This window comes from Lepidochelys kempii, chromosome 2 (assembly GCF_965140265.1).
Source record: "Lepidochelys kempii isolate rLepKem1 chromosome 2, rLepKem1.hap2, whole genome shotgun sequence".
Classification (NCBI taxonomy): domain Eukaryota; kingdom Metazoa; phylum Chordata; order Testudines; family Cheloniidae; genus Lepidochelys; species Lepidochelys kempii.
In genome coordinates this window covers 124,006,368-124,021,902 of record NC_133257.1, presented here as the reverse complement: position 1 = coordinate 124,021,902, position 15,535 = coordinate 124,006,368, and the positions used below count along the sequence as shown (strand labels likewise).

The 15,535-nt window shown below is 38.1% G+C and overlaps 1 protein-coding gene across 6 annotated transcripts in view; it reads right to left on the bottom strand.

The window, feature by feature from the left end:
• DROSHA (drosha ribonuclease III) overlaps positions 1 to 15,535 on the bottom strand; it is a 99,183-nt gene that overhangs the window by 63,789 nt on the left and 19,859 nt on the right. For 4 of the 6 annotated variants that reach the window (XM_073332262.1, XM_073332264.1, XM_073332259.1 and 1 more), the window contains exons 8-12: positions 12,193 to 12,279; positions 11,992 to 12,078; positions 6,493 to 6,564; positions 4,657 to 4,738; positions 3,262 to 3,333 (exon numbers count right to left, since the gene is read on the bottom strand). In XM_073332262.1, the coding sequence (XP_073188363.1) occupies positions 3,262 to 3,333; positions 4,657 to 4,738; positions 6,493 to 6,564; positions 11,992 to 12,078; positions 12,193 to 12,279 (400 nt within the window). The remainder of the gene's footprint in view (positions 1 to 3,261; positions 3,334 to 4,656; positions 4,739 to 6,492; positions 6,565 to 11,991; positions 12,079 to 12,192; positions 12,280 to 15,535) is intronic. The other 2 variants (XM_073332261.1, XM_073332263.1) reach the window with 2 other exon arrangements.

The window sequence follows — 15,535 nt, the reverse complement described above, 5'->3', positions numbered from 1 at the left end:
TTTGGATAGAAGATGAGGCATGCTACTAAGATTCCTTCAGATACGAGACTCTCAAATCCTTTCCTTAAACGAAAAGAGTTTAATCTGTAAATATGGTGACATCATTAAGTGAAAGGATTCATCATTACAAAGAAGCAGAAAATTTCAGTCCATTTCCCTTCCAGAAGCTGGCCTGTTCTGTATGTCACAGTATGCTATCTGAAACATTAATAGGGTCTTGTGCAAGGAGATGAGCAGAAACTAAGGGCTAAAAATATTCTGGTGAAAATGCTATAGGACAAAGACTGCAATAATATTCTGAGAATCCTATGGAAAGTCTTCCTGAATCACCACGTCAGGGGGGTACAGTTTAAACCTCCAACCAATATAAACAAGTAGGCAAGTGATTCTCCAATTCCAACAGGGTTAGATCGTTGGAGTAAAGAAAATACTAGGATTGTGGACGGTCAGGAACATGACCTACCCTAGTAATCTTCTAGAAGACTTTCTTCAGTAGAATTACCTTGTTCTAAATTCCAATACAAAACTCACAACTGGGAAACATATCCAAACTCCCTTTGTAATGACAGACTACTCTTAAGAGCTACAGCAGACTGAATGAGCTACAGTGGCAGCCTAAAATGCAAAAACAACTTCTTAATTTGAAAATATTCCCTTTATAAAGGACCCATTTGACCTCACCTGGCAACAACTAATTTATTTAACTTGGCAAGAGGTAGCCCCTGAGCAACAGCAGCTAGGTATGTACACCAAATTGCTTACTTTAACAAACATGGGGCTAATGAAGTTACAAGAGTCTATGATGTGGTCTAAGCCAAAGACGATGGTACTGGACCCAGTTCTGAAATCTGGCCTCTTTTAGGCTTTTCCAGTGTTCATGGTCAAAATCATTCATGTTTGTGGACTCCCTCTCTGCTGACCATGATCCCAAAGAAAATCAAATACTCCATAATGTATGTTTCCCTGATATTCTGAACAATTAGGTACAGTAGATTACCGCTCTTCACCTCTGAGGCCCATGGCACTGCGCAAATATGACTTGATTAGCTCAATGCTCTGAGCCACACAATGCCTGCCATCTCAGCCAGCCCATGCAGACATTGTGACTGTATCTCTTTAACTCTGTTTGAAAGACATAAGACAAGAAAATGGGTGGGGGGGGGGGGGCGGGAGGAATCGAACAACTCATCCCTATATCTCTAAGAAGGCAGTGGATGAATGTATGGGGATCTATTGCACCAATATCTTCAAAGAAGAACTATAGATAAATAATATTCTGCAAATATACTGAGGACGATGGATTCCCACTCTGTAGAGATTAAGACGCCCCAGGAATGATAATATACACTCACAATCAGAAAGGGATAAGATGCCTCACAATGTAGAAACACCAGTTTAAGAGATACACCCCAAAAACAACCAACCAAACCTAGCAAGATAGAACTAGAAAACTTCTAATCTAGAAATAGGTTACACACTTCACATAGGTCAAATCTATTTTCATTTTGTACTAAGATCAAATGATGACCCAGAGCCACATGTGGCCAATTTTGCAAATCGCCTGAAAAGAACTGAACTGATGTTTGCCACCAAACATCATACATTTGCTTTTGACTGAATACAATTTTAAGATGCAGGCCTGCTAAGGAACAACAGTGATAGATGCAGTCTGACAGCTTTTAATATCCTGACTGCAGAGGTAAGCGAAACCATGTTTGAAGCTGGTTTAGTTACAACTACGTTTAAAATTTCAAATATGGTTCAAATCTCAATGTAGACAGGGTCTTAGGCATGATTCTCCTTAAGTCAGATTGTTTCATGCCACATCTGCACTCTTAGTCAAAAAGCTGGAGGTACATTCTTAAAGGCTATTATTTGGAATAGATTAAGACCAAAAGCCATTCTACTTTATCCCTTGGTACTTACAATAAGGTGGATCAGTCACTAACGCCTGAAGCTCACTTGTTCAGCAAGCTGAAATCATTGCTATGTAAAATAAACCCTTCTGCTAGAAGTGTCTGTGAGAAGTACTTCAAATTGAGATTTTTTGGGGGACAATATTAATAATCATGTGCCACCAGAAGCAGTCTAGAGGGACATACTAAATGCAAGATGGCCCTTAGTCCTGTACTTGGAGGGAAGAGCAGGAGAGGAGTTTACTTTCTACAAGGTCACAGAAAACCAAAATGGCAAATAAACTGAGTGCTGATGTCTGTATACAAGAATGAGGCAAAAAATAGAAAGGAAAGCAGAAGTTTTTGAGTGAGGCAAGCAAAAGGATCCGCCAGGGTCTATTCACACTAGACTGAAAAGCTTTTACACTTGAATGGTATATGTTCTTGCAGACTCCTCCTGAGACGTTGGAGAGCTTGAGACACTTAAGTACCTCTTCCATCTCATGAGCCGTGCTGAAATAAGTGCTAGGCTGGGATGGAAAGAGGTGTCTTGGTTCTGAGTGACCAGCCATGACTAGGCTATAACTTTATGGGATCAGGTAACTATTATCTCCAGGAGGAGAAGAAACCTGGTGTCTTTGTACCGCTAAGGAGCAATTAAACTTTTGTCATTTGAAGGATCAGTGGTTAAATGTATGTGAACACCTTTTCCTAAAGGATGGAGAAGTACTGTCCCTGTGGTCTATACTCCTCTCCTCCACACAGCTACCAGTAACCCTTATTTAGGAGGTAAAGCAAACTTTATGTGACATTAGGTCTCTGAATAGCCAAAATAAATAGAGGACTAATCTCATACCAAGAATATTTCTGTGGAAATGATTCTCCTGGAAGAACCAGAGGTAGATCTTCAACTGGGATGTATTTTCATAGCTCCACTGAAGTTATGAAAAAGTATACCAACGGAGGATCTTCCCCCAGATATTGTGGGTGGGGGAAACCCCTAAGTAGGCTTTGCATACAAGAGCAGACACAGTCCTTTCTCCACCAAAGACTGTTCCTTGGCTTGAGGGTTGGATTAAAGCAGGTCAGACTGATGTTTTTTCTCCTCTGGTGATTCACATGTTAATGCTCCAGAATCCCAGCTTCCATTTAAAAAAAAAAAAAAATCAAGTCTCTAGCTCTTTTGACTGCAAATAAAACTTTCACATTGAGGACCAAGTACAAACCAATGAAGTGATTCTGCCTGAACCTTCAGTCCATGTGAAGACATTGCTCTGAGGCCCATATAAATGGTTCTTTCTTGTTTGAAGAGATGCATAGGAGTTTGGAAGCCTAATTTTCAACCAACCACACGATATAAACTTACCTGGAAGAAACCTCACAAACCGTGGCATGAAATGAAATCTTGGACAACAAGAATTGTTTTCAAATGAAGGACCTTAAATAAGAAAATTAATAATAAGAAAATAAGAAAAAGAATTAAGCCTCTGAAAACATATTTGCAGAGTATTTGTATAAACAGAGGGTAAAGTCCTGGTTCTACTGAAATCAGTGGAAGTTTGACTTCAAGAGGGCCACAGTTTCACCCAGAATATCTAAGTGCTTGGTGAAATTAAAACACAGCACGGAAAAAGGGGAAGTAGAAATAATGTACTCTTTGGTCCACTATATAACAGAAATGTCCATGTGGGCAGCAAGAAGAAATTCTGCTTGTATAATCAATGCATTACAAAAAAATTCTATAAAAACACAGGAATAAAGAATTTGCTTTTGTTTTGCTTTTGTCTTCATTCCAATTAGTTTGTTCCAATAATAGTACTTATCTTTATACAGACTAAGGAGAAAAAAAATGTTCTATGTTATTGTGACTTCCTCCTTTCCAATGATATCAGTTAAAGCTTCATGTGAAAAGGAAAGCCCAAAATGGTATGTGACTTACAATTTTAAAAAGTAAAGGACAGTACAATCAAAGCCAGTAATACTTAATCCAAAACCCAGACTATGAAAGATATTCAACAACTAACCAAAGGAAGCACACGCAAAATATTAAACGTATATGCATCTCTGTGTTACAGCAAGCATTAAATAAATCTTCATAGGAAAAGCCAAGTACCAAAATATATTTACATATTTTAAAGTGAAGTTCTTCTGAAACTTCTCTTGTTTTAGACTGAGCAAAAGTTTTAACTCTGAAATTTTGTTGTATCACAGTCTTAAAATGTATGTATATTTCCACATATCCTGGTAAAATTTTCAGCTCTAATGACAGCTCAGTAAGCATAGGAATACTATGTGGCTGCCTATATGACACTATTTTGTAGTTTCATTGTACTATAGGACAAATGTCTTTAGTCTGTGAGCTTGTCAGGGCAAAGACAGCATCCTGTTTGACACCAGACAACAAAGCCTCACGAACACATTATTGTGCAATATACATAATATAATTAACAGCTCATTAAAAACAAAAATCATGTAGGAGTAATTAAGGAAGTGTTAAATGTCTTACCCAAGAGACCTGGATGACAACTCTGAGTACTGTTAGTTTCTATACACCCACTATAACGAACCCTGATAAATGGTTTGCTCTTGGTAAAAGCAAACTGGAAACTTATCCATACCATTTAAAATTGCAAACATACAATTTTGCTACTTCAAGTCCTCCTTTTAAACCAAAGCATGCTTTAAAACCTAGGCATAATTACTGAATTCATAAAGAACATTTAATATTTCTTTGTGTGTATATTTTTAACTGTACAGTTACCTATAAGATTCCAGTCATAGAGTTCCAAAATATCTCTGAATAGATACAAAGAGAATAATTCAAGTCCTCTCACACAAAAATTCTGGAAAAGAAAAAGGCCAGAATATCATTATTCAAATGTTCAACAAATAAATAATACAATTTGGAGACGATACTGCTCAATGATTAGTAAATCTTTAGGCATATGACTGTCTGTTATTCATTTAAGCATCACGTAGCATTTGAGGGCTCTTCTGAAAGCATGTTAATGCATATTAAGTGTTCTTTATTAAAGGCCCAAATCCACACTGGAGACAGATATTATGAGTTCAGGATTGCAAGATAATTTACTATGCACCAAAAGCCTTTCACCTGAATAAGTTAAAGAGATGATATATTTATTACAAACACCTCTCTCGTAATTCCCCACTCCTGCATTTTCTTGCTAAAAAGCTTATAAATCATCAATGGTGATATCACCACCACTCCCTAAGCAACAAATAGTACAACACAAATTGAGGATTATGATCTTAAGAGCAGAGAAATTCCTCAGCTCAACTGGGAAAGAAGCCACGCTAGTTTTCAGCCACGAACAAGGAGACTGTGTCTTAAAAACACTATTTCAGGTCAATACAAATTATATAAAATAACAGCTCAAGTCAATATGAATTGTATGCATATGAAGCCAACCAAAAATTCCAAACCCAACAAAATCTCTTTGGCAAGGGTGCCTTGTTAAATAAGGTTTGCAAGCAGTGCCACAAGCACAGACAATTGACTAGGACTCCACAAAGACAAGTTCCTTATTTTGGTTGCTGTCCTTTTATTACTTTAAATCAAGATTTGGAGACAGCACAGTAGATTCAGTATCAGGAAGTTAATCACACTGAGATCCATATTTAATCTTGTTTTGGAATTTTTGGCCTCTTGCATATATTTAGATAAATCTACTGCTGAGCGACAGAAAAAAGAAAAAGAAAAAATATGTAAATATATGGGACTAAACTAAACATTGATCCTATCTTAGTAGTTAATATGCAGGGTGAATCTACACCTAGACATGACGTTCCACTGCAGCAATTTACTCCACAAATTTAGCTTAATCAAAAACCATCTTAATACAAACCACATTATAAACTAGAATTTTTTTTTGTATTTGTAGGGATTTTTTTTTGCATCAGTTTAGATTAAAAGACAGCCCTGCTCTAGTGACCAGATCTCAAGGCTGGGAGTCAAAAAAAGTCAAATACTAGTCTTAGGGCTAGTCTACACTGGCAACACTAAAGCGCTGCCATTGTAGCTTGTGTGGTCGTGGCAGAACACTGCAAGAGAGCTCTCCCAGCGCTCTAAAAAAAACCCACCTCCACGAGGGGCGTAGCTCCCAGCGCTGGTGCACTGTCTACACTGGTGCTTTACAGCGCTGAAACTTGCTGCGCTCAGCGGTGTCTTTTTTCACACCCTTGAATGAGAAAGTTGCAGCGCTGTAAAGTACCAGTGTAGACAAGCCCTTAGTTCTACCACTCATTTAAATGGCAAACCACCACCTTATTATGCCTCAGTTTCCCCATTTGTAAAGTCGACAGATACTTACCTTATTTCACAGGCACATTGTCTGAAATATATTCGTACAGATCTTTGAAAAGTTCAAAGAGGTATGGCTAAAGCTGAGTATTCTCAATTTCATTTTTCAATACATAGTGTTCTAGATATATGCTTAAAGCTTTATGTAGAAATCATAGGTTTCCATTCAGCTATACATTCAGAGGGTGCATGAGGCTAGATGCGACACAGTTAATCCTTTAAACACATCAACAATTCATAACCTAAACTGATCTCTTGACTAATTATCCCCCTTACCTCAGGCATCATCTCTTCAATGAAATGAATAGTATAGTCAATGTTAAATCTGATTACTTTACATAGAGGAATCTGGAAGGAAAACAGAACAGAAGTTCAGTTTGAAAGGACATATGGTGCTGACTGCATCACTCCTACAATTTTGATTCCTAAGAATTTCCATCTGATGAAAAGGGCATTCAGTAAAACTGTTGCCTTGGTGAGTTCACACAAAGTTTGGGGCAGGAGGGACAGAGAGAAATAGATGACTATAATAACTCTGCTTGTGAAATAACACAGGACTGACAGGAATCATTGGTCAAACAATGCCATCTACTGGAGACTACGTTTTGTTCAGCAAAAGCAAAATTCAGTAACCAACAGATCTCTCTTCTCCCATTTTGAAAATGTTGTATCTGTAGATTAATTTATTGTGCATCGTAGAGGGTGCCAGACTGGTCCAGTGACCCAGAGGCAAAGTGTTTTTAGCCCACTATTAATTCTATTAGTCTTAAAACATCTTTATGTAATGGGAGCATGACACAGGGACTTGCAGTACAGATTTATAGGTTTACACAAAATAGAGCTAAAAACCATGTAAGGGGGAACTAGACCAACTGGTAAGCCAAATATTTAATGAATTTTTAGTACATAAGCTTGCGAAGTCCACAGACTGCCCCCCCCCACCACCCTGCTTCTTTTAGAGGGACAATGTCAACCTGGTTTTTTTTTAAATTGACCAATTAAAAAAAAATTGCTACAATACCCTTGGAAAATATTTTTCCAATCTCCCTGTCAAAATATTACAGAACTTTTTCTATTCTGCTGCTACTGCTTATTATTATGAGGGTCTTTACAGGAAAAGAGAGTGGGCAGGCTCGAGATATCTACCACACATGCTTGGGCCAAACTCTCCATTTCTCCTTCACCTTCATTTTTGTCTGCAGCCCCTTCAGTTTCAGCTTTACTGCAGCTGTTACTAGTAAATATACCACCTCTCTCAGATCAGGGCATGAGACATATGTCATAACGCTAGCACATAAGACAGGAAATGCAACTGACTGTATACAAAATGCTGTCAAACACATGAAGTAAACACACCGAAAAGAGAGAAAAAAAAATGTTTTTCCTGTAATCTCCATCAGTTATAGGTAGAGACTTTTTGGGAGGAGAGAGGAGAGTGCTGGGATGAATTTTCATATGGAAACATAGTCTTCAAGATGATGGCATGCTTTTAAAGGTTTTTTTCTTTCTTCCCCTCATTAAAAAAGAACCTTATCACATCCCAGTAATCACAAGAATTGTATAACAAACCAGGACTCCTGTATAATACAAAATGGGGGGGGGTATGATGGAGGGGATGGACAGGATTGCAGTTTTGTGCTTTCAAGGGATTTTTGAACAGCCAGTTTTAACTTCAATTGTGAAAAATACTTTGTCAATTTCTTTTTAGGTTTGTAAAACTCACTACTAAGACTCTACTCATGTGTAGTACTGAAATATTAAAAGAATATTTAAATTACACTTTCAATCATTAGTAGTGCCATTTCCACTGATCTTAAAATTTAGCACCTATACCATACAGCTTTACAGTTTGGATTCTGAAGGTTTTGATGCAAAAAGCAAGCAGGCAATCCACTACACACACAATTGCATGTCTTGCTAGTGAGCCATGATAGAACTTAAATTCTTGCCATTTTTAAGCCAACATGGCTGAAGCTTTCACTGTCCCTGCAAATATAAGAGACCACCTCATAATGATCAATGATTCATGAAACTGAAGCAATTTAAGGCCCCGATCCTGCAAGGGATCTCTGTACCTGCAAAGAGGAAAGCTGAATTCAATTCACAGGTACAGTACAAGTTCCTGTCTGCATACATCTGCTTGCAGCACCGTGGCCCTGGGCTTACGCTCCCTTCCTCCCCCCAAAAATACACAGCTCTCACTAATGTTAATCTTTAGGCTATATCTATTAAGTATAGTTGTTGCTAGGAAGATTCCAGATGTAACCATCTTTGTAGACATTCCCCCCGTTACGAACTTATTTATTCAGAAACAAAAACCCCTACAGATTACCAATATCAAATTAAAAATATGACAAATCCTCTTTCTTCAAATGTATTTGATACTGGATACCTTTCAATAGAAATTAAGAATTTGGATATTAAGACATGTTACTCAATGTTTGGGGAAAAAATAACAGTCACATTTATTTCAACAATGCTTTAAAATATCTTGAGAGCCTATTTATTTTCCAACAGCTGTCTAAGGATGACCAAGTCAGGACTTTCTGGATCAGCTGCTTAACAGCCAGGACTATTTCCATTTGTCTTCTGTGCAGAATAAAGAGAGCAGAAAAGGGATTCTTTAAACAGGTGACCAACTTCCAAATAACTAGGAACAAGTTTCCCAGGCACAGCTGCACTTAAAAAAGCTGGAAGAATGCTATTTGTTGAATAATGGATTCAAAGAATAACGCTGTAATAAAGCTGGTTGAATAACTTCACACAAATGATGCATTATTCATTGAACATCTATGATTTGACATATCATTTTATCTAATATTTGTCCAGCTCGACTAATAAAGCAGCTTTGTTACAGAGCTGCAGGGTGCAAGTGAAGCCTCCTCAGCTATACAAATTTGTCTCATTAAAATATTTTGTTATATTATCTCCAACCTTGCAAAGAACCATGTGGATGCTACACTTAGCCATCTGCTATTTATCAAGCATATCCTGAAATGCCTCTGAAATGGCAATTCCCCCATAATTGCTGTCAAAAGCCTTACAGTGCAGCAAGAGCATTCTCCTTGTGAAGACCTTTCCTATCTACTCTCCTGCTGATATCAGAAAAGACTGTGTGGTGTTGCTCTATGACCATATGTCTGCAATGAACAGTAGCAATCTGTCAGAATTATCACTTGCTGCTGACCGTTTTCATGCAGTTAGCAAAAAGCGTACAGGAAGAGAACTGCAAGTGAGGCTCCAGTAGTTTTGTGCCCAAAACACACAAGCTCCACAATCGAAGTAGGTTGAACATCTTCAGGTATCAGCTCATACAGGGCAGTGTGATTCTCTTTGCCTCTGGAGGAAGAATTTTCTGTAACACATGTTGTCTGTAATTCTCCATGCCATGCTTGACTTAGAGTGGACTTGTATTCTAAAGAAAAGGTGGTTCCTTTATCCTTAGTAATAATACCTTCCCAAATAAAAATGCTTAAGTGTTTTTTTCTGCTCCATGTCCCCCAAAGTGAAAATGGAGGGACTGGTGAGAAAACCTATCTGACAAATTGCCTTGAACACTTACACTACATCAACAGGAGAGCTTCTCCCATCGGCGCAGGGGTACTCCACTTCTCTGAGGGCAGTAGCAATGTCAACAGGAGAAGCCCTCTTGCTGACACACAGCATTGTGTACACCAGGGATTAGATGTACACTACGCCCTGGTCTACATTACAGAGATAGGTTGATGCAAGGCAGCTTATGTCAACCTAACTCTGTAAATGTCTACACTAAAACTTCGCTCCCACTGATGTAATTCACCCGCTACACTGACTTATTAACTCCACCTCCACGAGAGGTATAGAGTTTAGGTCAATGTAGTTAGGCCGATGCAGTGTCAGCATAGACACTACATTACTTACATCAACTGTTGCAGGCTTTCAGAAGACATCCCACAATGCCCCACACTGACAGTTCAATTGGTGCAAGCCTTCCTGATGAGAATGCGCACTGCTGACACAAGGAGCAAAGTGCAGACATGCACAAGCGATGTAAATTAGGTCGACTTAATTTTGTAGTGTAGATGTGAAACGCTCACAGGTATGGACGTAGTTACACCGACATAAATTTGTAATGTAAACCAGAGCTAAGAGAAAGATCACAGCAAAAGGTTTTAGAGAATTCTGAAACCCCAATCACATTTACTTTTGTCAAGGAACAGTGGAGTCTCCTTTCACAGGCACCATCACTTGTCTAGTCAGCTAGACACTGTTTCTTAATCAGGTTTGGCGAATCCTGTTATTTCATGTGTGATTCTGCAATGCAGACATGTTCCTTATTTGTGTAATGAGACCAAACAAATTCAAGTTGTGACTAAATTGGCAACTTGAAATCTAGTCACATAAAAAAAAAAATAGTTAAAATGTGTTTCCTACTACTACACTATAGCTGTGTTCTAGTCTCCATGATACTTGTTTTACAATCACGTTTTCCTACTGTTTAAAATGGTTCTCTTGTTCATGTTCCTGTGTGAAACAACAGGGAAAAACAACCAACCAGCTGACTAGAGAGAGAAAACAGTGAAACTGATCATACACAGAGAGCTGTCAAAAGCATCAAGTGAGCAAACTGAAAAAAGGAAGACATATTCTTCTCAATCCCTTTCAATTAGAATAATTTTGGGGCCCAATCTCTCACTGAGAACCATGCAAGTTCTGGGGGGAGAGAATAGATGTTTCTTGTAACAATAGTAGGTATAAAATTTGTAAGCAGAGGAGTGATTTTTTAAGTTGACAGTATTCCTTTGATTAATTCTTGTAAACATACAGTTCCTGGTAAGTGTTTCTATACTTTCACTCGGATCAGAATGGCAGTGACTTTGGGTTTATTTCCTCTTTTCCTCTGTTGTGGGGGCTGGGTCACTTGCTGGGATCATCTGGACATATCTCATTTAATCACTTCTCAGCAATTGTGGGGGCTTGGGCACTGGTGCATTTTGGTCCCTCCTATTTTCTGTCTGTGGCACATAACAGTCTAGTCTCCTGAGGGCTGTAATACTTGGGCATAATTTGGGTTGTTGGGTTTAGTGTGTAAGTGGTGACCTGTGATATGCAGGAGGTCAGACTAGATGTTCTGGTGGCCCCTTCTGGTCTTAAACTCTATAACTATCAGATGAAAGTACTCAATATTTGAGAAACAAAAGGATGATGGGATACCAGGGGCACCCATTTTTGAGGTAGAGTAGGATTCCATTGAAGCTGCAAAATACCTGATTCTAAATAGCCCCACCAAACCATAAATGCATCATTTTACTAACAATCTGATGGGAAGCTGAACCGGTGTCGGAAACTATAGGACATTTTTAGTAAACTTCTGCTGTAGTCAAGGTTTCTAAAACTAGGTGATCTGAACTAATCCATTCCCATTTTATCAGTTAAAATTATTGTTTTTTCTTTTCTATTAACTTTGTCAACTCAAAAAGTTAATCTAATTTAAATCCAATTAACAGTTTTAACAAGTGATCCACAGTTTATTTCATTCTCAAACTTTGACACATGCAAAAATGTTATTCTGCTGCACACTACAGCCTCAATCACAGTATGAAAGGAAAACGTACCCCAATTAGTCAGGACAAAACCTGAGTATCCTTAGCACAAATGTCACCCTCCCATTTTCAAGTGAAATTGACAAGAAGCCTTTCAAAGCACATGTACCACTGATTGATACAAGTGCTATTTAAAAGGACAGAAATAGCCTGCCTTCTAGAAAAGTACCATGCATAAAATGAATATACTTACATTTGTCAGTGGAGCATGTGCAAACATGGAAAACCCTTCAAAAATATACTCGTGGTCATCATATTCTATAACAGTTGGCCTGTCTGTCTAAAAAAACAAAAACAAAAAATGTTAAAGTTAAAATAGCTGTGGCATGACACAGATCAATGTTAAAATAAATTGAACTGGACTATTGGCTGGAATTGTTTATAAAGTACTTACTAAGAAGTTTGTGGGAGGTGACACTGTAATTCGATAGTGGTACAGTCTTCCAGCATTGTTGGTCATGGGGCGGCATGGCTTAATAGGCTTGAAGAGAAATATTCATAGAATTATGTGCAGAGTCAAGGTTAATTTAAATAAAAAGAGGGAATACAACACTTAACATCCATGAAATGTTCAGTAGAAAAAAATTAAACAAAACAGGTAATCATAATTAAGTATTCTTGGAGGAGGAGGAGTCGTAGCATAATACATTTTTTATTGAACTTCAGAAACATCTACAGGGATATTATTCTGGGCAAAATGTAAGTGCAGTTCATACATTCTCCATATTGTTGTGTACGTCTCTTGCACACAGAAGCCAGTCATCTAAGTGTTGAGATGCTTTTCTTTTCTTGTTTGTTGTTTTTTTTATATAATTTCATTTTAGGCTATTAATAAAAAAATCATAAAGATTATGCTTAGATTTTTTCATTGGACAATCTCAATTCACTACAAAGGCGTGCAGGTATCTTCACTTGACAAGTGGACAAATTGAGGCATCAGTCAAACTAGCGCAGCATCACACAGTAAATCAGCATCAGAAACGGACAAAGAACCCAAGTCTGCCAGTGTCCTGCTTTAACTAGCAGACCGCAATGTCTTCCTATGAAAAGCACACGAATGGCTATGCCTAAATGTAGGAAGGTCTGCATGTGGTTCAATGGACTATAAGGTTCCCAAGACTCATATTTTCAGGTTCTTCTAAAGCTCTCAGGTATAATGCGTAAAAATACTCACCAGCAACTAGACAAAAAGGAACCCCATGCAGGATCTGTTTTCTGAGAGGTTCTCACTGCTCTGAGGCTCACACCAGATTAAGAGAGTCTATAGTGGGCTTTTATGAGCCCACAATTCCTAGCATCCTCATCTTTAGGGGAAGCTATCTCCTCACCGTGAGTCAGTCAGATTTCAAGATTTTCACCTACTAAAAATGTTTCTCCTTCAACAAAATTTACTGGGGCGTGAGGGGATGAGGGAAATTAATCTAGATCTGCAATAGTTTATTACAAGGTTCAGCCTGAAGTAATCTTCTGAAATAGGGTAATAAGCCCATGAAACAGATATGTTCATGAATACTGAAATGCAACAGAGCAGAGGGAGCAGCTGCAGTTTAAAAAAAAATAAAAGGGGGGGGGGAAATCCACATAAAATATTTTGTTCAATTTTTATTTGGAAAGTCACACACAGAGAAAATGATGATAAAACAGTAGAACCTTATGAATGACCAATGTCATGATTGATCAGTTATACATACCATTGTAGGATAAGACCACCATACTGAGAACTAGCACTGTACCTATACTATAATTTTAAGATGGTCAATTTTATGAATTTCTCAATCACCAATTAGTTTTTTAAATAGGGGCTTAACAATACAGATACAGTTTAAATCAAGAATGTAGGGTTAAATAAATAACCAAATTCTTGAATGTAATTTGTTGGGGAAAAGTCAACATGATTTTTGTAAAGGGAAATCGTGCCTCACCAATCTACTAGAATTCTTTGAGGGGGTCAGCAAGTATGTAGACAAGGGGGATCCAGTGGATAAAGTGCACTTAGATGTTCAGAAAGATTGTCACAAGGGCCCTCACCAAAGGCTCTTAAGCAAAGTAAGCTGTCATGGGATAAGAGGGAAGCTCCTCTCATGGATTGGTAACTGGTTAAAAGATAGGAAACAAAGGGTAGGAATAAATGGTCAGTTTTCAGAATGGAGAGAGGTAAATAGTGGTGTCCCCCAGGGGACTGTACTTGGATCCGTCCTATTCAACATATTCATAAATTATCTGGAAATAGGGGTAAACCATGAGGTGGCAAAATTTGCAGATGATACACAACTGCTCAAGATAGTTAAGTCCCAGACAGACTGCAAAGAGCTCTGAAAGGATCTCTCGAAACTGGGTGACTGGGCAACAAAATGGCAGATTAAATTCAATGTTGATAAATGCAAAGTAATACATATTGGAAAACCTAATCCCAACTATAAATATAAAATGACAAGGTATAAATTAGCTGTTACCACTCAAAAGAGAGATCTTGGAGTCATTGTGGATAGTTCTCTGAAAACATCTATGCAATGTGCAGCGGCAGTAAAAAAAGGCAAACAGAATGTTGGGAATCATTAAGAAAAAGGGATGGATAGGAAGACAGAAAATATCATATTGCCGCTATATAAATCCATGATATGCCCACATCTTGAATACTGCCTGCAGATGTGGTCACTGCATCTCAAAAAAGATATACTGGAATTGAAGATGGTTCAGAAAAGGGCAACAAAATGATTAGGGGTATGGAATGGCTTCTGTATGAGGAGAGATTAATAAGACTGGGACTTTTCAGCTTGGAAAAGAGACGACTAAGGGGGGAGGATATGACAGAGGTCTATAAAATCATGACTAGTGTGGGGAAAGTAAATAAGGAGGTGTTATTTACTCCTTTTCATAAACAAGAACTAGGGGTCACCAAATGAAATTAACAAGCAGCAGGTTTAAAACAAACAAAAGGAAGTATTTTTTCATACAATGCATAGTCAGTCGGTGGAACTCTTTGCCAGAGGATATTGTGAAGGCCAAGACTATAATAGGATTCAAAAAATATCTAGTTAAGTTCACAGCTATTAGCCAGAATGGGCAGATATGGTGTCCCTAGCCCCTGTTTGCTTGAAGCGGGGAATGGATCACTTGATGATTACCTGTTCTGTTCATTCCCTCTCGGGCACCTGGCATTGGCCACTGTTGGAAGACAGGACACTGGGCTAGGTGGACCTTTTGTCTGACCCGGTATGGCTGTTCTTAACGTTCTCATAACACAAAAAACTTTCTATTAAAACTGATGTGCTCTAAAGCTCTTTGTATTTTGAGGGAAAACAAAAAAATACAACCACAATGCGTCGGTTACCTCTACACATAAAAATAGCGAGACTTCAGCAACATTTTTTTCCACAGGGAGGTTGCTATATCATAAGAAAAGTAGCATTTGTGTGTAATTTTTTTCCGATCAAAAAAGTGTCAAAACTTAACACATTGTCTAGCAGTTTCTAGTGGAGACATGTTTCCATGTTGAGGCAATTGCATGTCTTGCTAATATCAGCAAGAAAGTTACTAATTTATTCACTTTCCCTTTACACCTCCTCTGTAGGGAAGACTCAGCAGAAACATAACTTGTGCATCTCCTGGATATCTGTGACTCAGTGGTAGTTCATGCTTTTTTGTTATTAATTTAGTTGCATGTTTCAAAAACTTTGAAAAGAAACTGGCGAGTGCATAGGTTCAGCAACTATTTTCCCTAGTTTTCATATGGAGTT